Source organism: Prionailurus bengalensis, chromosome E1 (assembly GCF_016509475.1).
Source record: "Prionailurus bengalensis isolate Pbe53 chromosome E1, Fcat_Pben_1.1_paternal_pri, whole genome shotgun sequence".
Lineage (NCBI taxonomy): Eukaryota > Metazoa > Chordata > Mammalia > Carnivora > Felidae > Prionailurus > Prionailurus bengalensis.
Window position 1 is genome coordinate 54,610,038 of NC_057347.1, and position 23,507 is coordinate 54,633,544.

General features: G+C 57.3%; 2 protein-coding genes and 1 long non-coding RNA gene across 5 annotated transcripts in view; 2 read left to right on the forward strand and 1 right to left on the reverse strand.

Moving 5' to 3' along the window:
- RAB37 (RAB37, member RAS oncogene family) overlaps positions 1–4,070 on the forward strand; it is a 56,027-nt gene extending 51,957 nt beyond the window's left edge. For all 3 annotated transcript variants that reach the window (XM_043585194.1, XM_043585196.1, XM_043585195.1), the window contains 6 exons: positions 200–266; positions 346–398; positions 1,359–1,424; positions 2,026–2,082; positions 2,160–2,236; positions 2,430–4,070. In XM_043585194.1, coding sequence (XP_043441129.1) covers positions 200–266; positions 346–398; positions 1,359–1,424; positions 2,026–2,082; positions 2,160–2,236; positions 2,430–2,535 — 426 coding nt within the window. In that variant the 3' untranslated portion in view covers positions 2,536–4,070. The remainder of the gene's footprint in view (positions 1–199; positions 267–345; positions 399–1,358; positions 1,425–2,025; positions 2,083–2,159; positions 2,237–2,429) is intronic.
- LOC122485870 overlaps positions 1–7,321 on the reverse strand; it is a 20,014-nt gene extending 12,693 nt beyond the window's left edge. The window contains exon 1 of the long non-coding RNA XR_006297972.1: positions 6,696–7,321. This is a non-coding gene — a long non-coding RNA (uncharacterized LOC122485870). The remainder of the gene's footprint in view (positions 1–6,695) is intronic.
- SLC9A3R1 (SLC9A3 regulator 1) lies at positions 5,068–23,026 on the forward strand. The gene is made up of 6 exons (XM_043585193.1): positions 5,068–5,777; positions 17,076–17,237; positions 18,135–18,288; positions 20,557–20,597; positions 21,752–21,841; positions 22,088–23,026. Exons 1-6 carry the CDS (start codon positions 5,316–5,318, stop codon positions 22,277–22,279), a joined length of 1,101 nt encoding a protein of 366 aa, XP_043441128.1. The 5' UTR covers positions 5,068–5,315; the 3' UTR covers positions 22,280–23,026.
- Positions 23,027–23,507: the final 481 nt, after the last annotated feature.

Consider the following 23,507-nt stretch of genomic DNA (forward strand, 5'->3'; position numbering starts at 1 on the left):
AAGGGGCTATAGCCTGACCCAGCTTGAGAACTTAATGCCCCCCTCCGGGGCACCGTCAGATGTTCAGAAGGCCCTGAGCACCTACAGCAGAAAACAGCCCACCTCCCCACACATCTCTTACACTCCAGAGTGGGTTCGCTCGACCCAGCAGAGTCCCCGCAGGCTGCCTCCTTCTGACCATTTGTCTGTCCCTTCCTAGATCTGGGATACCGCCGGGCAAGAGCGGTTCCGCAGCGTCACCCATGCCTACTACCGAGATGCCCAGGGTGAGTCCTTCCCAAGCCCACGCGTAATGCCCAGCCGTCCGCCCCACGTCCCCTGTGTGAGCTCTCTTTCCTCCCGCAGCCTTGCTCCTGCTGTACGACATCACCAACAAATCTTCCTTCGACAACATCCGGGTAGGTCCCCTCCACAGGCCACCCAGAAGCAGCCGGGGCGGGGCCTCTGCAGGCTAGGACTGCTTCCTGCTTTATGGGGAAGGGGTGGAACCCAGAACACCGCTGCCTGTTGAAAAACACCTGAGCTGTGACTCAGAAGTAATAAACTGCTCCTGGGCAGCATGTGGGCATAAAGGCCAGGCAGGCTGTTGGGTGCCTGTGCCACCTGCTTGGCCCTGCCCGTGATTCATGAGCGCATTTCATGACAGAGTGTTCAGAAAGTACCCAGCTCCACCCTGGACAATTACCCACAGAGGCCAAGGGGAGAACCCAGGCAGGAAAGTCTCTACCCATACATCCAGCCCAGCTTGCAAGACAGTGATTCAGGCAGTGAGCAGTTCTGTCCCCGCCAAACCATTAAAAGAGAGTAGGGATAAAATTCAACAAGTACAAACACCCACTGTGTGCACAGCACCATAAAGGTTTCACAGCTGCCTGACCTCAGGGGTTGCCAAGCAAATAGGGGTGGGGTTTGGTGGGGGGGGGGGGGGAGGAGAAACCAAAACATACAGATATAAAACAGCTTATAAAGAGGATGGAGATCTGTGGCACTCGTCACCTCTGACTTCATGCTCCTGGTAGACATCACTAATCAATCACAGTATTTTTGATCACTGAGCCCTGAGGTGGCCTTAGAATCCTCAGCAGGGCAGCCAGGAAATCGCTGATGACTCCCAGCTGATTTAGGAGAGAAAGCTCTGCCATCTCGGCTTCTCTAGAACAGGGAGTTGCGGCATTTGGGGTTGGCTAGGAAAAACTGATCGAGACTGGAGAGGCCAGTACAAAGATGCAAATGAGAGAATTCAGGGAGGGCAGTGAGTAGCCCAGGAAAACCAACAGGACAGAAGAAGGGCAGGGGAGAGGGAGGGGGGAAGGGCTGGGTCTCAGGCCTGGCCTGGCTCAGCTCGTCGTCTCCCACAGGCCTGGCTCACTGAGATTCACGAGTATGCCCAGAGGGATGTGGTGATCATGCTGCTTGGCAACAAGGTGAGCGAGCCCATCCCCGCACCTCCTGCCCCACTGCCACACCACTCGCTCCACCCAGCCCCACAGTTGCCCCAGAGGGTTAGCTGGACATCCTTCCAGCACAGGTTTCTTTCCAGACTCCACGGCAAGGGTCAGACTTATGTGGCAGCTTCAGCCCATCTCATCTGCCCTCTTAAAGCTTCTCCCCTCCAGGGAGAGCCCAAGCTGCGGTCTGAGAGATCCAGGGACACCCAGCTGTTCAGCCTCGATTAGATCACAGTAGTAGGGTCACAGCTGAGGCGCTGAAAGTAGCAAAGGTTAGCCCCAACTACTGTCATCTCTCTGAGGCTGGTCACCACACCCCTGCGAAGGACAGTTTCCCATCTCACCAAGTGGCAGTGAGATCCCCTGGCTGGGAGCTGGGTAACTGCCTGAACAAGGCAGAAACCCTGGTGGGCGGGGCGGGGGGCCTGGTGGGCCTACCACCCGCAGTCCCATAGGCCACCAGCAGAGGGCAGGCAGTGGCTGCTCCTCAGGCAAAAGAAGGGCCAGCCAGGGCCTGAGAAGGGGCAGCTGGGGGTGGAGGTTTTCTTCCCCAGAGTGACCCACCTGGGCTTGACAGGCAGATGTGAGCAGTGAACGGGTGATCCGTTCGGAGGACGGAGAGACACTGGCCAGGGTAAGTGACTCCCCGTGGGCAGGGTGAGAGGTGGGGACGGCCAGAGGCTGGCCCTGAGGACATTCTCTTCCTGGCAGGAGTACGGCGTTCCCTTCATGGAGACCAGCGCCAAGACGGGCATGAATGTGGAGTTAGCCTTTCTGGCCATTGCCAAGTAAGAGCCGAGCAAGGAAGAGAACCGTGCAGGGCAGGGTGGCACCATCTGGGAATCCAGTAGGGCCTGGCCCCTGGCCCAGCCCCTGGCCCAACCACATTGTGCATGCTGCGTCCAGTAGCCCCGAGCTGTGGGAGTGGGGAGGGTGCAGCTGTTCACTCCCTGCCCAGCCCACTGCTTCTTCCTCTTCAAGGGAGCTGAAATACAGAGCCCTGTGGCAGCCCGATGGGCCCAGCTTCCAGATCCGAGACTTTGTGGAGTCCCAGAAGAAACGACCCAGCTGCTGCTCCGTCTTGTGAATACCAAGGGGGCTCCAGAGGCCCCCACGGATGCAGCCTTCTCCCCCCAGATCTGGTTTATTCTGCGAGGCTGGGAGTTGGGGGACCCAGTGGACAGCCCCTTCCCAAGCGGGAGCTGTACTCCCACCCCTACCCTAGTTGCGTAGTTTCCCTGCATCCTGGGGGAGGGTAAAATATTTATTTCATCCTAATGACACATAATGTAAAACAAAAAGGGAGGGAGGGGGGAGGCAGGGCACCAGAAAAACAAGGCAGGGAGCTGGTGGCCCTTTTGCCTTCTGCTACTTGGACTTGGGGGGCTGAGGCTCCCTCCTAACCTTGACAAGGGTGGTGTTGCTTCAGTTCAGCACCAGAGGGCAGTGACGCACTTCTGCAGCGTGAGGGCCAGATGTGACCCTGTGGCCACCTTCGCCTCAACGGGAGAGGCTAAGCAGACCCCCAACTTTCATTTCCTCCAGCTCCCAGGGAACAGTCTTCCCCAGTAAGATGGTCCCTGGTGCCGGGAGCTAGACCAAGGCTAGGGAAGATAAGAGATGTGGAGATCAGGCAGTGACGGAGCTCTGTGGGTGCAGGGGGGAGGAGTGATCCAGACTAAGTCTATCTGTTTGGCTGCCTCTGGCTTTCCTAGCCCCCCTCTGGGACATGTGCCCCTTTTCCTCCAGCTCACAAGCCGAAAACATCTGGTTCCTGTTCTCTGGACCTTGGGTCCCAGGGGAACCCCACCTCCCGGAACCCCTGGTCTTCTCTACCTTTTTGCTTGTGCCCCTAGACACCTGAGGTCACAGCCAGGTTTTTCTCCTATCTCAAACCTTTGGCAGGTATGCACCCCCACAGCCTACCTCTAGCAGCCACAGTGCTTCTACTGGATTAAGAGTCAGTTAAGGAGACACCTCTGACTTCTGGAGCAGATGGGAGGCAGAACTGAGCAAACCTCACCCCACCACACATATCCCCCCAAACCCAAGCGCTGTCTCCTCCGTGACCACTCATGCCTTTTCGCTTCCAGACAGACACCAAGGCCAAAACTCTCCATCTCTCCTCCCACTGAGCCAAGTTAGGGAGTGAGAAGTCACCCATTACTGGGTAAACCAACACAGTGTGCAAAACAAGGTCATTTGAGTAAGACTGGGGTGAGGTGAGAGTCAGCAGAGTTTATGTAGGGCCAAAGTCACCGGTCTCCCAGGTCCCTGACTACAGCAAACGGAGGTGGACAGGAGATATGTGGGTCATGACCTGGAGGCACCTTTACTCTAGCTCTCCAGGCCAAGGGCAAGGGAGAGGATAGAGGAAGAAGTACACACTTCACATTTCTGAGGCTATTGCATTTGCTTTCAAGGCAGAAATCTTGCTCTCTGAGCAGAGTCAGCAGCTCCAACTTGGGCCTGATAAGGAAACTCTCCTAGGCTTCTCCCAGGCGAAGCAGGGAGGAGCCTGACCTTGCTGGGCTCTTCTGGGGCCCAAGGCAGGTCACAGGAGACCGAATCACATGGGCCGCATTTGTGTTTTCAGAATTAAATTGCAGAATTTGGAAAGTACACCCTGTCCGCTGCTTCTTTGAGGTGCGCACGGAGAGGGGACAGGGGAGATCGTGTTGAAATGATGCATGTTGGGGGAACTGTCACTGCCCAAATCATTTGATCCTCATCCTTCAATGCCCCCAACTGCTCACCTCACCCTTAACCAACCGGCACCCCAGCCTCTCCCTGGGCCAGGAGCTGAAAGGTTTATCTGATGGTCCCATTCGGGTTTTTTTGGTTTTGTTTTGTTTTTTGTTTTCTATTGGAAAAAGCCAGGGCTGTTTATCCTCTGCTCGCTGTACTCAGAGATTGGTTACCAGACTCTGTTCTGCCTCTCTTCCCCCACTTCCCTAGCCAAACGCTGACGCCAGTGTTCACACCCTTGTCCTAGGTGGCCTGTCCTCAGTAGGCAGCCCCGGGGAAGCCTGGGCTCCCTGCTGAGCCCTCACACAGTCCCAGCGAGGATGAGAGCCCGCACCCCTGTAAGCGTGTCCTTGGACAACGCAAAGTGACTCCACGAACGGGAAAATGTCGTTATTCAAACAACTGTGTTGGGTCAGAGGTGCACCTCGTCTTGTTCGTAAGACTTTTGCGACCCTGCAGCCCCGGAGCTGGAGCGGTTTCCCCGGCAACAGTCGCTCCCACCCCTCATTGGAGTGCACACAAGGTTTTAGCTAAAGGCTGTTAAAACGTTAGACTCCTTTACCCAAAGGTTGGCTCTCCACAATCCCCGCCAAATGTAGGAAAACCAGAACTGAGCCTAAGGGTCCCTCCGCCCAGTACCAGGAACTCGCCCCGCCCCCCGCCTCAACTCCGGCCACTTGGTAACAAACACTTCCACTTCCTGAGCCTTCTTTCTTCTTGCCCCGCGGGGCGCCGCGCAGAGCACTGGGCCCCGCCCCTGAGCGTTCCCATTGGTCAGAGTTGTTCACCCGGCCCGAGCGCCCCTGTTCGTGGCTTCTGATTGGGTCTTGGTGTCCACACCCTCGGCGCGACCCCGCCCCCGGAATAAGGGGCTGGAGCAGATTCGGCATCGCTCAGACGCCGCGCGGGGTGGGGATTGGTCCACGCGTTCCTGCTCCAACTTCTAGCAGTTCGGGGCCACAGCTCGCCGCACACCTGCTTGTTCAGCCAGTCTGAAGGCGCGGGGATTCCCTCCTGCGCTCCCTCCTGCCTGCCGGTCCACAGGGAGGAGAGAAGGGCTGGACCGTCCCGCCCCCAGCCCCCAACAGGACCCCACGTCGCACCACTGAGCCGGGCGAGATGAGCGCGGACGCGGCGGCCGGGGCGCCCCTACCCCGGCTCTGCTGCCTGGAGAAGGGTCCGAACGGCTACGGCTTCCACCTGCACGGGGAGAAGGGCAAGGTGGGCCAGTTCATCCGGCTGGTGGAGCCCGGTTCGCCAGCCGAGAAGTCGGGGCTGCTGGCCGGAGACCGGCTGGTGGAAGTGAACGGCGAGAACGTAGAGAAAGAGACCCACCAGCAGGTGGTGAGCCGCATCCGCGCCGCGCTCAACGCAGTGCGCCTGCTGGTGGTCGACCCCGAGACGGACGAGCGACTGCAGAAGCTGGGTGTCCAGGTCCGGGAGGAGCTGCTGCGAGCCCAAGACGGGCCCGGGCAGGCCGAGCCGCCGGCCGCCACCGAGGCGCAGGGGGCTGGTAGCGAAAATGAGCCGCAGGCCGCCGCGCCAGAACCGCGCGAGGTGGAGAAGAGCTGTCCGGAGCGGGTAAGTGTGGGCCGGGACCCAGCCGCGACTGGAAAGGGGTGGGAGTGGGGATCGGGAGAGACCCAGGCGCCCCTCGGACGCCCATCCCCGCGCCTGCCTTGTCTTTCTGAAACTAGATCCTCGAACGGGAGGCTGCTTCCGCCCTCCCGCCGACAGGTCAAACTGGCAGTTGCTGAATTGGGGCTGCGTGCCGCCACCCCCACGCCCCTCCCTCCCCTGACTGGGCTGGGATCCTGAGCGCCTTGCCACCTGCACTTCTTGTCCCTTGGCCTTTGGGAGTGGGGGTGAAGGAGGGTGGCTCAGGGGAGCCCAGTCCCCCTTCCTCGGTTCTGTTGGCGGTATCTGTTCCCGTTCTTCGGAACCCCCCAATCCCGCCCCACGTCGGCCACCCGACTCCCAGCCGCACCAGAGGTGCCAGCTTCCTCCACGGCCCCTGTGGGTGGTAGCTGAAGCTGGGGTGAAGCAACCGCCTCCCCGATTTCAAAAAGCAAGAGGAATAACCGCCCCTTTACTGTGCCGAGCCCCAGCACAAGGAGGGGAGGGGTCGCCCACAGGCTTCTCCCCGCACCTCCCCCCACCCCCCGACCACCCCCCCCTCCACCCCGCCGGCTGGTGTGTGTATCATTAACCTCAGCCTGGCTGGACTTCATCCTCCTGAAGTACAGTGTGACTTTTAAGAGGAGACGAAGCCCCGCCATCTCAGGGCGAAGTGTGGGGGTGGGGTGCGGGGAGGAGGTGCAGAGGCGTCTCGGAGGTGGTGGTGGCTCTGCCACCCAGGAGGATTTATGAGTCTCAGGAATGTGAGGAGTAAGCGCCAGCTTGTATCTGGGAATGGGAGGGGAGGACTTTGGAAGAAGGGAACGGGCTGGGGGGAGGGCGGGGAGAGTGGTCTGGTGTCCCGAGGCCAGCAGCACTCACCAGGGGCAGGTGGTCTTGCCCTGTCATCATCTTGTCTCACTCCAGTCCTGGGACACGAAGCAGGCTGGTTACTTTTTGCCCAAGTTTGGTGTTCCCCCAAACGATCCCAGTGTGGACCAGCTGCAGGAGGGTCAGTAGCAAAACAGGAGTGGTGATGAGAGCCTCCTGTCCCCAGGGAGTGAAGGGGGACGCCTTGGGGTGCAGATTGTGGGGAGCTAGGCCTCTCAGGGCCCATTTGGCTAGCACCAGCTCTCCACCTGGTGGCAGCCTGTGGCAGGAGTATCCATGGTGCCAGCAGAAGCTTCCCTGGACAGAGAAAGGGCACTGTTCAGCCTTAAGGTAGAAGGTGGAGCCGGAGAGGACCAGCTGGTTTCGTGGAAGTGAGGTCACCAGGAGCCCCGTCCAGCCAGAGCTGGGTGCTGGGAATACCAAGGCCGCCAGGCTCCCACTTCCTGCCACTGCCAAGCTGGCGTTGGCAAGGGTGGGGGAGGGGTGGGAGCATCCCTGGCAGGGGCTTGACACCGCGGAGTTGGAACCCCTGACCTCTGGTCCCAGGCAGAAATCCAGTTTGAACTTTGTGCTGAGTGCATCGATTTGCCGTTCTCCCACCACCCCCCCCCCTTTTTTCTGGACTTTGGCACAAGTAACCACCTCCCCGCCCCCATCCCCCACCAAGATACTGTTATGTTCAGCTCCTCCCATTGCCCTTTCAGTTTTTCTTTCTTTTTTTTTTTTTTTTTTTGCTGCTGGGTGCAGGAGGGCCCGGGTGGGGAGGTGGATGATGCCAGGAACATGGAGGCTTGACCTAGCACATTCGCTCCCACCATGCCTGCTGAAAAAGCAGGGGAGCTTCACTTCCTGCTTTCTAGGTGACCACAGAATCCGATCCCCCCGATGGTCATGTGACAACTGCGTTTGTTCCTGCTTTGTTAGGCCAGAAGGGAGTAGAATCCCCTCCAGCCAGTCCTGGGGACACCATCACCAGGCCTCTTGGGGTTTCAGGTCAACAGTCAAGTCACATAACTTATCTGAGCCTTGGTTCTCCCATCTGTAAAGTGGGGTGCGTTGTAACACAGTGACACCCGCCTTCTCTAGAATTTTACAAATAATGGGAAGCACTCAAGCCCCAAGTGGATGCTGAATTGAGCACCTTTCTTTCTGCTCAGGCATTTGTGCGAGGACCCTTTCATCTTCCTGCATAGCCAGTGCCTCTGGTAGGAAATTCCCATGAACTCTGGTATGGTGGCCATGCAGGTGACCCACCCTTGTCATTGCAAAAAAGAAAAAAAAAAAGTTAATAAACATAATAAGAGTTATTTTTTTCCCTAAAAGGCATCTCCTATAAAGAATTTGAGTTTTACTAAGTTAGTTTTAGCCTGAATATGTTTGCAAAGTGGGGGCTATTAGGGTATCTTCATTGGCTCTCACAAGTGAAAAAGGTGTTATGTGGGACAGTGCTGCACGAAGAGTGGGTGGCAGGTGACATCTCACTGGAAAGACCAGACTGGGTCAAGAATCATACAGGGCAGAGGGCGTGGGGGTGCCTGTAGTGCTGTTGGAGGAGCAGGTGGAGGGGACTTGGAGCTCTGCCCACCTGCTTTGTCGGTGACTCTCCCTACCCCCTCGGAGAAAGGCGCAGCAACGCCCCTGCCCACAGTTCCCACAGTCACAGTGGTGCCTGGCCCGGCCTGAGCCAGCTCAGCTGTACTAGCTGGGCCTCCCCGAGCCACGTATCTTAACCTTTCTAGGCCTCTGTTTCCTCTTGTGTAAGGTGGGAGCCTAACAGCTTGCACCTGGGGTTGGGATCACATGGGGCGGTCTGAAAGGCAGTCGTTCTGTGCCTGGCACTAAGTAAGTGCTCAGCGAACGTCGCTGTTGGTATTTGAGTTGAGAAGTATTTCACAGTGATTGTTGCATGCCCACCCATGGGGCAGCCAGCCCTGGATCGGCCTCTGCCTGGGCAAGTGCATCTGTGTCCCAGCCTGGTGCTCAGTGAGTGCTCAGTGAGAGGCCACTGTTCTCAAATAATCAAAGGGGGTTCCACAGCCCATCCCAGTACAGCAACCCAGTACATCCCGATGCTACCCTTCAGCCTGGGGACTTATCAGTCCCCTTCTCCACAAGGCACACTCTCCGAAAACCACTCACAGCCTTGTGGAGCCTTTCCTTGACCCTGCAGACAGAATGAGCTTTCCCCACCCCCCCAAAGTTTATTTATTTTAAGAGCATGAGATTGAACCCAGGAAGGGTAGAGAGAGGGGAAGAGAAAGAATCCCAAGCAGGTTCCGCATTGCAGAGCCTGATGTGGGACTCGAACCCATGAACCGTGAGATCATGATCTGAGCCGAAATCCAGAGTGGGAGGCTTAACCGACTGAGCCCCCGGGGCACCCCCAGAATGAGCCTTTTCTTTGCTCACCTCCTCCTCCCTGTCCCGCATCTTTTATTGCTCTGAACACGCAATATTTGAATCATCTGTTCGTGATCTTGACCTCCGCTGCAGTGGTGAAGAGGGCAACAACTGTGTCTTCTTTGTGTTTATATCCCCAGCGCTGTACCTGGCACAGAGGAGGGAGGGGCTCACATAATTTTTGAACGAATGAATGCATGATAACCACCAGGGACCTTTATCCTAATTCATGTCAGTCCAGCATACCTGGGCCCATTTGCGCTTCGGGCACACCCAGAGATCAGAATTCCAGGCAGTACCTACCCACTCTTTTCTCTTGCCTGCTGGAAGCTTCCATTTTAAGACTAGAAGGCTAAAATTCTGGGCTTCTGTGTTAGCTGGCTCTGGTACCCCAATTTTCCACTGTGGCCTGCAACCTTCAGCTTCTACTTCTGTGAAATGGGAACACCAATACCCCACCTTGCAGGGTTTGGGGGAGACTTGATGGCATAAGAGGGTTGTATGTGTGTGTCTCAGTGTGTCAGTGCCCAGCTTGGGGTGGTTTCGTGCCAGACCTGACCCTGATCCCAGAGGCAGAAACGGTGCAGGCCAGGGCAGTTGGAGTATGCGACTCTTGGTCCCGGGATCATGAGTTTGATCCCCATGTTGGGCATGGAGCCTACTTAAAAAATAAATAAAACTTAAATTAAAAAAAGAAAGAGAGGGGCGCCTGGGTGGCGCAGTCGGTTAAGCGTCCGACTTCAGCCAGGTCACGATCTTGCGGTCCGTGAGTTCGAGCCCCGCGTCGGGCTCTGGGCTGGTGGCTCAGAGCCTGGAGCCTGTTTCCGATTCTGTGTCTCCCTCTCTCTCTGCCCCTCCCCCGTTCATGCTCTGTCTCTCTCTGTCCCAAAAATAAATAAACGTTGAAAAAAAAAATTTTTTTAAAAAAAAAAGAAAGAGAAAGAGAGAGGGAAAGAAAGAAAAGAAAAGAAAGGAAAGGAAAGGAAAAGAAAACAAAAGAAAAGAGAAGAGAAAGAAAAGAGTGCAGGCACCCCCCAGGCAGCAAGGTGGGTGCGTGGGCACGTTACCTGGAAGCCTACCAGCTTCTTTCCCAGGACAGGCAGGCCATTTCACACCGACCAAGTTAGAGTTTGGGAGGGCAGAACAGGGTTTGAACTGCAGGGTGTCTGGATTTTAAATAGATGGGTATGTGTGATAGTTTGTGTGTTGGTTCCTGCTCTTAAGCCACATATTTGGGGTCTCTTTCTCTCCTGGTTCTTACCAGGTTCCTGTAAAGTTAAATTGGAGAGAGAGAATGGGGCGCTCTTCTCTGTATGTCTAGATAGGGGCCCTTCTCTTCCTCTCCACACTTCCCACCCCATGGGGCCCTGGGGAAGTGGGGGAGCACTTAGGAGTTAGGGGAGGAAGGGGCGTAGCCAGGGTTTCATTGGTGCTGCAAGCCTTTTACAGAGAGAAGCCAGGGTTCTCCATCCCGATATTAGATATTAGGTGTTCATCTTGCTGCTCTGAGTAGCCCTGCCGGGGAAGGAGACTCAAAATTTCTAGCGTCCAGCCTCGTGCCATAAAGATATCGATGCTAATTTCATGGATTCCCCTGACAACCCTGCAAATTGGGTATTATTTTCTGCATTTTGTGAGTTGATAGTAAGTGTTCAATAACGTGCTGTGCATTAAACATGCCTCACGTCCTTTAATCTACACGACCGCCCCGCGAGGCCGGTATTAGCCCCCAACGGTCTACATGTGGAAACTGAAGCTTGGCCAGTTCAGCTGGCTGGCCCCAGGGCTCTCAGCTAATGAGCCTTTACCACATAGCTGGGGTGTATCTTGGAACCCACCTCTCTCTGACTCCATTGCCTACACATCCATTTGGCCATATAGTTGGGTTGACCTTGAGGGCCTGAGTGTCCTGCTGGGTGTCTCTGCCCGTCACATTCTGGGCCACATAAGAGCCATCGCCATGGCATGAATTCAGGCTTGCTTGCATCAGCTCCTTGCAAGGAAGGGTCCAGGTAGCTTCTGTCCCTAAGGGATGGCCTTCAGCACCATTAGGAAAATGTGTCAGCCCTGATGGAAGGCCTCCGCCCAGAAGTGGCCTCACCCTTCTTCTGCAATGGGCTGGGGCTAGGAGTCTGGCCACCAAGTCTCTACCCCACTCCCAACCCCCTGGGTCCTAAGAATCCACCTTTGCTGGCTTTGGGGCTTCCCTGTAGCACAAAGGGCCCCTTCTGAAGGCCATCCTTGACTGTTGGCCTTGGCCTTCCTTCTCCCCTGGAACAGAACAACTCACCACATAGCCCTCTGGGCAATGTTTAGTTTCCTGTGCCCTAGGAAAGGGCAGGTGGCACGGGTTTCCTAAAAATGGGATTCAAGTGCCACTGGCTCATTGTTGTCGTCCGGTATAAGGGTGCTTTATAAGGTCATGGTGCCCGATTCAAACTTGGGGGCTGATTTAGAAAAGCGTTTGGGGCTGACAGCGTAATGGTTGAGAGTGAGGCCTTTAGAAATATCAGCGGGCCATTGTGGCCGCCACCTGCCGCATGTGGCTCTTAGCACTTGAGATGTGCTAGCAGTGTGAAATGCACACCAGATTTGGAAGACGTAGTACAAACGAGAGGAAGTAACAGTAATGCTGTTAAATATTTTTAAGTGGATTACATGTTGAAATGATAACAGTTTGGGGTATATCGTGTTAAATAAGATACTTAAAGTTAATTTCTCTCGTTTGTTTTTACTTTAGTGTAATTTTAAATTACCTGCCAGCCTGACATCCTGTTTCTGTCGGGCAGTGCTGCCCCACATCTGGGTTCCGAGCCTGCCTTCTCCCCTCAGCTGGGTACTCGAGCCATTTACGTGATTTCTTTGGACCTGAGTTTCCTTCTCTGGGAAACGAGGGCAATGATACCTTCCTCGCAGGACTATAGTTGGGTTTGAATGAGAAAGTGCACGTAAAATCCTAGTGCAGTCCTTGGCACATAGTAAGTGCTCATGAAACGGTAGCTGCTATTTATTTCAATAGGGCCCCAAGTATACAGGCTCCCTGAGGGTCTTCGTCGGTCTTGGGACAGCCTGCAGGAGTTAAATCCAGTGGCTTCTGGGAGGAGGGTGAGGGATGAGAAGGGACGAGAATGCAGTGCCCGCGGGGCAGGCAGGCATGGGGCGGCCAGCCTGGATGGTGTCCAGCCAGGCAGCAAGCAGCCCACGTACCAGCCTGCTCCGTCCCAGGCTTGCCCAGCCCTGGGGAGACCTGAGCCAAACTCCTTTGGGTGGGTCTCTGGCCGGCACCAGGAGAAAAGAACCAGAGGGAGAAGCTGGCTCAGGGCCCCTGCGTGTTGCGTTGGCGAAGCAGCCCCCGCTTGAGCATATGTTTCTCTCCAGGATCCCACCCCAGTTGGGCTCCCAAGAGGGGCCTTCCCACTGGGAAACAGGAAAGACAGGACCAGGGGCTAGAGTAGCTCCTTTTTTGCCAATGGAGGTGTCCGACATTCCTCAGTCCGTACAGACCTGGGTGGGAAAGGTCCTCTAGGGTGAACTGAAGCCATATCAGGACCGTGGGGCAGCGGGCAGTGGCAGCCAAGCCCTCTGTACCCTGGGTGAGGAGAGGATACCTTTAAACCTAGGGCTCTGGTCTGAGCTCCTGGTCACTTCCCAACCTGCCCTAAGGACAGTGCCCCCTTGCTGCCCAGTCATATGTCACCCTCAGGCCAGGCCAGCTCTCGCCATCCATCATGGCTTCCTTGAAGAGCTGGTACCAGGCCCAAGCTTGTGTGTCCAGAGTCCCATGGAACAACTGAGCTGCCTCCCAGAGCAGTCACGGTGCCTTAATGCCCAGCATACCCTGTATCCCACCCCCACCAGAACAGCCAGGACTCCGTCCCCACCTTCCCCCCTCCCCTCACCCACCCCATTGTTGGGGCTGATCTCCCGGTGTGGGGCAGCAAGCATCAATCTTATCTGCAAAATCAAGAGCCCTTGGCTGGGTTGGGTTGGGGGAAGGGCAGGCTTGGGAGGTGAGGGTCACCTCTTTTGTTCCCTTAGCCACCCCGGTGGTCTTCCTGCTCTTTCAACCCATTCCTTCTGGGACCCACAGCTGGCTCCCTTCTGGAAGCAACCTGGCTGTTTTCTATAGGGCCATCACCATGACACCGATCAGGGAGGGGCTGGGCTCACTGGGGCGTCGGCCCCCAGCAGCCCTCCCCTTAGGAGCAACAGGGAGCGGCCCTGGGCCTGCTCCCCAGAGACGGGCACTGGGATTAGGGTATCGACTTTCCTCAGCTTTCCAGGTGGCTGCTGGTGGCACCTATTGAATAACGTGCCCGCAGTCCGCTCCCTGGGCTGCGTGGGTGGAGGTGACTGGGCGGCCACTCGGGGCTGGGCTGGGCTCCCTGGGAGAGAAGAGAGAATGGAGAGGATGGCCACAGGGGCCTGTGACAGGATTTGGGACAGCCTCACAACCTGAGGGTGGGAGAAGACTCCAGGAGTAGAGTCTGGAGGCACTTCTCCTGACGGGGTCTTTTCTGGCAAGCTTGTCTGGTGTTGCTTGGAAGTGAGATTCAGACCCATCCAGCCCCCCAGCCCCCCCCCCCCCGCCCCAGCCCATTTGCACTGCTCTTTGGCCACCGTTGCCTCTTGTTCCTTCCTCTTGCTTCCTGGTCTCCGCCAGGCTCCTCGCTGAGCAGATTCTGATTTCTGCTTCTGAGCTGTCATCGTTACTGGGAGCCCCACCTGGTACTCCGAACCCTCTTGAGGCCATGTTCCCCACGGGAAGTTGCCCGCCACGCACCAGGACCAGGATGGCCTGGACTTTCCATCTACCCTTTTCCCCAGAAGCAGAACCCAGGTCCTACTTCAGGTCTGGGGGTGCTGGGCCAGCCCTCCCCGCCAGATTCCCAGGGAGGCTGCCCCCGGGGGACTCCTCATGCCAGCACCAGCCTCCACCCTGGTTGGGATGGGCTCCTTTGATGGGCTGACTCAGCAGCTGGCAGTGACACCTCCTGGAGACAGCTGGGGGAGGGGTGGACAGAATCAGGCTGGTCTCTCTGGAGGAATTGGAAGCCTCCACCCCTCCTGTGGGAAGGGGACTTGGGAAGGAGGGAGCTAGTTGGGGCCCTTAAAGGTGTCTGAGCGCTTCAGAAAACCACCTGGCGCTTCTCCCTGCTCAGCTACCCCCAGAGGGCAGTGGAGCAGGTCCCAGTGCAGGGGAAAGGGAGCAATGGGGTAACCGAGCCCCATTTCCTCTAATCCTAATAGCTTGGTACTTGACAGAGGGGAGTGAGGTTCAAAGCAGGCCCTCCGGCTTTAATGACAGATCACCAGACACGGGCGTCCAGGGAGATACGCAGAGGGATCAGGAAGGGAAGCCTCTAGCACAGAGACCCAGGCCGATTAATCGCCCTGCTGGCCAGGAGCACTCCCGGAGCCACCAGGCTCCCCCAGCTCAGGCTGGAGCTCTGGCCGCAAGAAGCCTTAAGACCTTGAGCACCCGGAAGGAAGGCTGTGGTTTCATCAGCGACCAGCTGCCTCCCTGCAGAGACTGCAGCCACGGTGGGAGGGCGCACCACGGGAGGGCAACCCGTGTTTACGACTGACTCCTGCAGAGGCCCGGGCTCCAACTGGGCCTCCTCCCAGTCTGGACTTGGGTCCTTCAGGACCAGCCCACAAATGGTGTAAGGAACTCGGGGTCCAAGTCAGAGACCTGATTGGAGCTCTGGCTCTTGCACCGTAAAGCCCTATGACATCAGGCAGTGGGCTTAACATGTGGAGTCTCGGTTTCTCCGTCTTAAAAATGGGGGTGACCAGCCCCAGCCAGGTTGCTAGGGAAGGCTCTTTGGAGTGAGGTGGGGAGGAGCAAGGATGTCAGAGCTGCCCCGTCCCATTCCCCCCCCTCCCCGCCCCGTCTTGATTCTCCTCCCCACTTTCTCAGGGTGATCGTGAGCTCAGCCTAGCTGTGGAAAGCCGAGCCGAGCCTGCCTGGTGGCACTGGTCAGACCTGTTCCTGCTCACCTCGGCCTGGGGGAGGGCTGGGCTGTCAGCTTTGTGGAGGGATTAGCTGGAGGGGAGAAGAGCCTCACTAACTCTGGAACAAGATCCCCTGGGGACTGGGAGGGCTGTGGGGGTTGGGCAGAGGGGAGAGATGAATGAGGCAGGTGGTGGCAGGGGGCCTCCTGGGACTGTGCCCTGCAGTGAGGAGCCCAGGGGACCTGGAGAGCTTGGGAGAAGGGGATGCTTCACGGCCCCTGGGGAGAGGGTGCCTCCGTGCCCCCGGCCACACACACACACTTTTTACGCTCACATCTTTGTCTTTGCTATTGTTCTGGGTTGAGCAGAGCCTGCTGGAGGAGAAGGGCCCAGGGCCTCTGGCCCAGATTAGGGTCCAACCATCACCTCTCCCTCCTAACTTCCTCTCCACAGCCCCCACCAACATCCTGAAACACAGGGAAAGACCTGCCTGGGCAGTTGAAGGAAGGCAAAGTCACCCTTCAGCCACCCCCCTGAGAGTGGAGGGGTGGGGAGCCCCAGATGGTAGCTGCCTCCTGGGGCTGGCAAGTTCAGGCAGGAGGCCTGTAAGCCCTCCTCTCCTTCCCTGCCCTCCCTTGCCAGCTCTACTCCCAGCTTGGGACTGGCGTTTCAGAGCAAACTGGCCCCCACCCTCACCCCCAGAATCTCTCTTCTCTGCTTCAGGGGATTATTCATTAGTGTCCCCAACGCTGAGAAAGTCTACGAGTCCGAGTCCGAGTGCACAGGGATTTGGGAGTTGTAAAGTGTTTCTACCTATGCTAATTATCTCACTTGGCCTCAGAGCAACCCTGGGACCCTGGGAGGCAGGTGGCAAGAAGAATGCCCTACAAATGAGGAACCTAAGGCGCTAAGAAGGAAATAACTTGCCCCAGGTCACATAACTACTAAGTGGGGAAGCTGGCCCCTGGGCCAGCCAGGGTCTTGACTCCCGCCATTGCTCATTGCCTGGTGGCCTGTGGGGGGGATCACCAAGAGCTAGTAGACGGGCTGCTGCAGCCCTGCCCAGCCAGGCCTGGGAGGCGGGGGAGAGGGTCCCCCAAGCCAGGCCTCAGGCTCAGGCTTCTGGTCAAGGTTTCAGTTGCTTGGGCCTTGCACACCCAGATTCCCTCCATCATGTAAATGTGTCCCTAGGCCTGCAGCTTCTGGGCTAAGCTGCTTAAGTTGGACCAAGGATGGTGAAAAACATTTTCAGCAGAGTGAGTGCTTGAGAGAAACCTGCCTGAGCCCTTTCAGTAGGTCCCCACTCTGGGCTGCAGCCACACAGGGCTCCCTTCAGCCCAGCCCTGATTTCATGGCCCCTTCCCCGTTCAGGCTCCTTGGGGACCAACAGGTTCTTTGGGGTTCTATGGCTGCCTTTGCCCTCAGCCTTGGTTCTGCTGATGGGGGGGTCCCTGTCCTGTCCAGGACCTCTGGCTGTGCTTCTCCCCAGTCTGTGGTCATCTGGCTGCCTGCTTCCTTCCTTTTGGCTGGGCCATTTGGCTTGATGGGGAAAGGCTTTACTATAAACATGCTGACCAGCTTTCAGTAAACACCTGCCCTGCCTCCCCCGCTGCAGAGATCTGGGTACAAAAGGGCCAGGGATCCCCAGTCACCTAGCCAGGCTGAACTTTTAGAGGGGAGGGAGAAAGTAGCAATCAGAATAACACTATTTACCTTAGAATGTCACAAGGGGAGGGACTGGAGCTAATGTGGTCCTGCCTCCCATTTAACAGAAAAGGCGGCTGGCTTGGACAGGCACCTGAGCCGTTTGCTACAATGCCAAATCTCTGCACAGGTCTTCTGGGGCCCAGCCCAGCATTCTCAAATTGTCGAATTGTTCTGTGGGAGCTCAGCAAACTTGCTTATTCCCCAGTGTTTCTTTGATGGGTGGGGGGGTGACTATCAGGCACAGGGCAGGGAGAGCGGGACCTCCAGTGATGGAGAATGGTCATAGACCCTCCTTTATCCCCACAGCGTGAGCTTCGGCCTCGGCTCTGCACCATGAAGAAGGGTGCCAATGGCTACGGCTTCAACTTGCACAGCGATAAGTCCAAGCCAGGCCAGTTCATCCGGGCAGTGGACCCAGACTCACCTGCCGAGGCCTCGGGGCTCCGGGCTCAGGACCGCATCGTGGAGGTAGTGATTCTCACCCTCTTCCCAGGCCCTTCCTGACTGCATCCCCACAGATAAGCAATTCCTGGGGGAGCCATCACCCTGTCTGCTCCTTGGTTAGTCCATGGGGCCCAGGTAGCCCACAGATGCCAGGTAGATGGAGGGATGGATGGAGGGAGGGAGGAAGGGAGGGAGGGAGGGAGGGAAGGAGGGAGGAAGCCAGAGAGAGGAGAAAAGTGGTAAGTGGGTAGGCAGGAGGGGAGGGAGTGAGGGAGGATGGATGGATGGATGGGTGGGTGGTGGTGGTGGATGATGGACGGACTTCTTTCCTGCCCCCATCTCCTCTGGGCTCTTTACCAAGAGACAGGCTCAAGATTCAGCCACCCATCCATCCCAGTGGATGTATGTGGCCACCTGCAGAGTTTCCCACTGCTGGAGGCCTCCGTGCCAGCAGGTGCAGTCAAACACTCTTGTGCAGTGCTCAGGAGGAAAGGAAATGTGAACCTTGTGCCTCGGGCAGGCCCCAGAATCTCAGTCTTAGAACCTTAGAGCTGGAAGATCAGCTCTCCCAAGACTTCTCATTTTACACGTGAGCAAACCACGGCCCAGAGAGGGAAGTCGGACACAAGTACATAGAAACGCTAGGGCCCAACCCAGGCCTCCCCTATCTTTCCTGTCCCAGCTGTGTTTGTTTAGTCTTTTCTCCATATTTTCTTTGGCTTTTCTCATGTGTCCTGCCTCCTCATTTGACTGTCAGGTGGGAGGACCACTTGGCTTACTTTAAGACTCCACAGGCAACTGGGCAGGGGGGGGCCTCAGTGTCCCCAGACTGCCACTTGGCCGAGGACCAAGAGGACCATTTGTACCTCCCTCCACCTACCCCTCCAAAACTGTGCCGCTAACCCCTGTCCCCACCCACAGGTGAACGGGGTCTGTATGGAGGGCAAGCAGCACGCAGATGTGGTATCTGCCATCAAGGCTGGTGGGGACGAGACCAAGCTGCTGGTGGTAGACAAGGAAACCGATGAGTTCTTCAAGAAATGCAAAGTGACCCCGTCTCAGGAGCATCTGAACGGTGAGCTGGGTGGGGCAGCCGGAGGCCCCCAAATCAAGGATGTTGGCCAGTGCTCTAGATTTTACTGTGTCCCAGGGGAGGGGTGGGCAGCTTCCTGCCTCAGCTCCCTCCCTCTCCTTCGGGGGGGGCCAAAGGTGGAGATTGGGAAAGGAGCCTGGTGTCAGGAGAGGAAGCAGGGATGGCAGTGGCTTTCTGAGGATGGCATATGACAGGGTGAGGCCGGCATGAGGGACGGCGAGATGGGACAGAGGCACTCATTCCCAGGCCAAAGCAGCAGCACCAGAGGGAAGCCTCAGCCCCCCATCCCCGCACCCCTCGCAGGTTCTCCAGGCAGTGCTGCCGCAAGGGAAGGGTTAACTCCAGCTCCGCTTGGTCAGATCAGAGTCCAGTGACAGGGGCCCAGTGCCTCCCCTCCCTTCTCTCAGGTTGTCTTGGAAACCCAGGCTCACTGGCTCTAGAGAGCAGTGGGTCCCTCCTTGGTCCCTGGGCCCCTGCCCTCCCCATCCCCCATATTACACTGCCAAGCCTGGCACCTCCCCCTGCCCAAGTCCAAGCCAAACCGGGCAACCCTGCCACCCGAGGGCAGTGAGGAGTTAAGCAACCCTCACTCCCTGGTCTGGACTTTCTCCCTGGGAAAATGGCTCCTGGGGGAGTTGGGGAGGGGGGTGTAGGGTAGGTGGGACCTCTTTGGACTTTGCAGCGGGTGGGGCCTCCCTCAGGGTGTCAGGATTTTATTTGTAGGAGGGTGATCTACTCAGAGGTCCTGCCACAGACCCCTATCCCTAGGTGGAGGGGCCAGGTGGGTCCTGGGGTGGGGGTGGGGGGGCGGTCCTGGAAGCAGGGATGGGTCAGGTGGAAGTCCCCTGCAGACTCTAGGCACGGGCGGTCAGGCACTGCCTCACCCTTGTTTCCCATGTTCATAGAAACCAGATAGCCCAGGTAGTTCCTTTCTTCGGTGAGGGCAAACTGAGGCCCCAAGAAGCCCCAGCCTTCCTCTTGGCAACACGGTTTGGGGAAGACAGCTGGAATCTGGATTCCACGAGGCTCCTCCAATACCTTCCCCTGCCGCCTCTGGCATCCTTCCCCCACCTACTCCTAAGAAATCAGCCCTCGGACATTCCTTCTTCTTATCTCTCCGGCTGGGTGGGATGGGCCCTGAGAACTACTGTGAGCGAAGCCTCGAGCCAGAGAAGCTGCACTGGGAGAGGCCTGGGGGCAGGTCTCCTCCCCAGGTGTCTCTCCTTCCGCCCTCCTCCTCCCAGCTGGGTGTAACTGTCCGCAAGAAGAATGCCCCCCTCCCAGCAGCTGCCTCCTGACCACATGAGACAGCCTGGCCCTAGTGGGGAAGGGGCCAGCATGGGGGGAGTGGGAGAGTGAGTGTCTCCGGGTCCCAGCAGTCCCCTGCTTGGCCATCGCGGGAAGGCCGTGGGTAGCAACAAGGAGGAAATGATGAGAATCCGGTGTGCCTGCCGTCCAGGCCAGCACGAAAGATGCACGATGACATTAAACGAAGAGCTCAGAAGAAATCCACCCAGGCTGACCAGTCCCCAGAGGTGGAACGGGGACCCCAGGCTGGTGTCTCTCCTTCTGACCCCTCCTGCCACCACCAGTTTTCCCATGGCAGGGGGAGGGCACACTCAGGACACTGCCCTGAGCCCCCTCATCCCCTTGCCTTCACATTGGCAAGCACGAGGTGGGATTAGTTTCTCTTTCAGCCAAGGCAGGTACTAACCATAATCTGGGGTGTAGTTCCAATTCTGGTGACAGCATCACTACCTAGGAGCCATTTGAAAAATGTCGATTCCTAGGCCCATTCCAGACCCACTGAATCAGGCCCTAGTGCCAAGGCCCAGGGATCTTCTTCCCAGGTCTTAGGCAGCCAGCCTGGCATTTCATCCCCATCTGGAACATTGGTTTTCCAAATAGCTCATTACCCATCAGTGGTTCATGAGATCAACTTAGCAGAGACCAGCATACTTCTTTGAACGAAACTGAATCAAAAACACTGGAGAGCATTGATGAAGCAGCAGGGGAGATGTTGTTTCGTGAAACTTCTGTTACACGTGTGGAGTCTCTGTGTGTGTGCTGGGTCACCAGAAAGTCAGACAGACTTCTAGAAGGTTGCAGTCAAGATACTTAAACACTGACGTAGGGAACAAGGTCTAATTATGGCCTAAACCCCAAAGCTCTCCCTCCTCTCCAGGCACCACTCTGTCCGCATTCCCCAGAGCTTCTGGACTCACCTCTGCTGTTTTTTCCTTCCCGTAGGTCCCCTGCCCGAGCCCTTTACCAATGGGGAGATCCGGAAGGTAAAGGCAGGCCCTCTAACACTTCTCTGGCTCTCATGCGGGGCTGCAGAAGGGTGGAAGGTGGCATGGTTGGGACAGGGACAGCTGTGTGGCTCAGGTTGAAACCCCCGTTTCCAAGCTGCTCCCTTCTGAGCTCCAAGCTATAGAACTGCCGGTGCACCCCTCAACCCCTGCCTAGCGCCAGGGCAGTCAGGAGAGAGAGAGGCCTGGCCGGGCCCCTCTGCAGCCCGCCATCCTGGTGACAAACCCCGCCTCCAACTCCCCACCGTACAGAAGAGGCCTTTCTTCCCCCCAAGAACAGAGCTTCAGTGTCTGGACGCACGCTGCCTGGGCCCTGCTGCTTCCAGTCTGGGTTGGAAGAACAAAGCCCCTCCTCCCCTCCTCCCTGGGCGGAAGGGAAGAGAAGGCAGTGGAGGCTGGGGAAGAGATGGTGGGGCCTGGTGCCAGCTGAGGCTGCAGAGGAACCCAGGCAGAGGCTGAGCACCAAGTCGGAGCCTTGGCCAAGACCTTCACTCCGAGACAGGCTGACTCAGAGTCGGACCACAGAGCTGGAGCTCTCTGCGGGGTCTACTGAAAGGTCTCCCCTCCCCAAGGGCTCCCCCCCCAGGGCCCACCTGAACTTTGTGTCACCCCATCGGTGGGCCTAGAACTCTCATCAGCCTTATTCCTTCAAAGCCCTTCTTGGTTACTTTGGGGTAAAGGTTTCAAGATTCCTAGGGTCAAGTCCAAGTAAACAGGTAGGCCAGAAGGAATTCAGGGAGTATCACACATGTTCCCGGTGCCAAGCGGAGGCTCCCTGTGCCTCACCCTCCATGAAGCCCCTCCATGGTCATTGGCCCCAAAGGCTAGTCAACCCTGAAGGCTCCTTTGGGAGGGCTGGGGAGGGGGTTCTGTGTGAGCAGTTCCGCTAATCCCACAACGGTCACTCCCACCTGGGTGGTGGAACCAGGCTGCCCTCTGATCCTTAGAGGAATGTAAAACTGTCAATCCCTGAGGGGCCCCGCCAGGCTCAGGCAGTGGGGCTCTGGGGTGGGTGTTAAAGGTTTGAGGGGAGCTTCTCTGACTGGGCACCGGTCTCCCCTGGGGGCTCCTCTCTTCTTCAGGACTCCCCCACCCCATCCCTTGCCAACCCACACCCCTCCTCTCTGTTTCAGGAGAACAGCCGTGAAGTCCTGGCTGAGGTAGCATCTGAGAGCCCCAGATCAGCCCTGGCAAGATCCACCTCCAGTGATACCAGTGAGGAGGTAGGCTGGCCGGGCGGGCGGGCAGAGGGTGGCACTGAGTTACGGGAAGCCCATTCCCAGGCCACGCTCGTTCCTGGCACGCCAGCCTGCCTTGGAGGTCACATGCTATGCCACGTTCTGTTCTTGTGACCTGGCTTCCCTGGGCACTGCCCCAAGGGAGCCGGCCACCTTGCCGAGGCTGAGGACCGGGACGCCTCGCCAGGCACTGACTCCCGGCCCTCTGCCGCCGCCTCCTCCTCTTTGCAGCTGAATTCCCAAGACAGCCCCAGGAAACAGGACTCCACAGCACCCTCGTCTACCTCTTCCTCCTCCGACCCCATCCTGGACTTCAACATCTCCCTGGCCGTGGCCAAAGAGAGGGCTCACCAGAAACGCAGCAACAAGCGGGCTCCGCAGATGGACTGGAGCAAGAAAAACGAACTCTTCAGCAACTTCTGAGTGTCCTCCTGCGGGCACCAGGGAAAGCTGGTGCGACTGGGCCAGCCCCCCTGCCCCACCCGAGCCAGCTCCCTCTCCCTCCTCCCCACTCACTCCCCTCCCTAATCTACACACAAATCAGCACCAGCGTCCCTCCTCTATCGGTGAATCTGATTTTTCTAGAGAACCGTGCTCTTCCCTTACCTCGGGGAAGGTCAATGTTTCCAACCTGCCCCAGTCAGCAAGCAGACTCTGGCCTGCGTCTCCTGCGTGCTTCAGCCTACCAGGGGCGCCCTCACCACACCCCTGGGACCTCAGTGAAACCCATACCAAGCAAGGACCTGGGGACAGGCAAGAGGTCCTGTTCTTTCACGACCCCAAGTGATGAGTCAAAGGTTAATCAAGGACTGCTGATTACAGCAACGCTGTGGAATGGACAGGGGCCCGTCGTTCTCAGAGCTGCGGCTGGGGCATTTACTTTTGTTCATTTGATTTTTTTTTTTTTTTTTTTTTTTTTTTGAGTGCAGTACCACAGACAGAGTTTAGAGGGATTTTTGTTTCCTTGATTAACATGATTTTCCAGGTTGTTGCATCCAGGATATAGCAGCAACCTTAGCCTTAAACTTTGTTTTTGCTCCTACTACACGCCCCCCCCCCCCCCTCACCACCGGGAGCCCCGGGCAACATGGGGAGGGTCTGGCCACCTCCTGCCCAGCCACCCCACTGTAAGGAAACTCCCATCAGAAATTCAACTGGCTTCCAAACCGCCTTGGCCTCTGTGTCTTCCTTTAGAGCCCTGGGTAGCCTCTGGCTGACGGGGTAGGGTACAGCTGGACGGGAAGACAGTCCAGGGCTCTCTGACTCCAGGCCAGGGAACAGAATGTGGGCAGCTATAAATCAGAGGGCCTTGGGCCCTGCAGCTGCCTGAGCTTTGCACAAGTCCTGCCCCAGAGAAACAGTTGTAGGAAGTGGGAGGTAAGATCCACACAGCCAGAAGGCTTTATGCAGTTTTAATTCAAGAGCGCTGAAACTGTGAATCCCAAATGGAGCTGCATTTGGAATACGAAGATTTTGATCTTTCCACTCAGCCAGTGGGGTGCAGGATCCCCTGGAGTGGGCTGAGCTGGCACCAGATTTTCTATCTTATCTGGCCGTGGACAGGATTGGAGGGCAGCTCTCCAGGACTAGGGGAAAACAAACCCAGCCCACTGAGTCCCAGGACATGCTCTGTGTCAGGTGGGGTGGAAGG

What these genes read in the sequence shown, in the direction of transcription:
- SLC9A3R1 (XM_043585193.1), top strand. Translation starts at nt 5,316, where the DNA reads ATGAGCGCGGACGCGGCGGCCGGGGCGCCCCTACCCCGGCTCTGCTGC. An exon ending in AGAAGAGCTGTCCGGAGCGG is followed by an intron (nt 5,778 to 17,075) that starts GTAAGTGTGGGC and finishes TTATCCCCACAG; the next exon opens with CGTGAGCTTCGGCCTCGGCT. An exon ending in CCAGTGATACCAGTGAGGAG is followed by an intron (nt 21,842 to 22,087) that starts GTAGGCTGGCCG and finishes TCCTCTTTGCAG; the next exon opens with CTGAATTCCCAAGACAGCCC.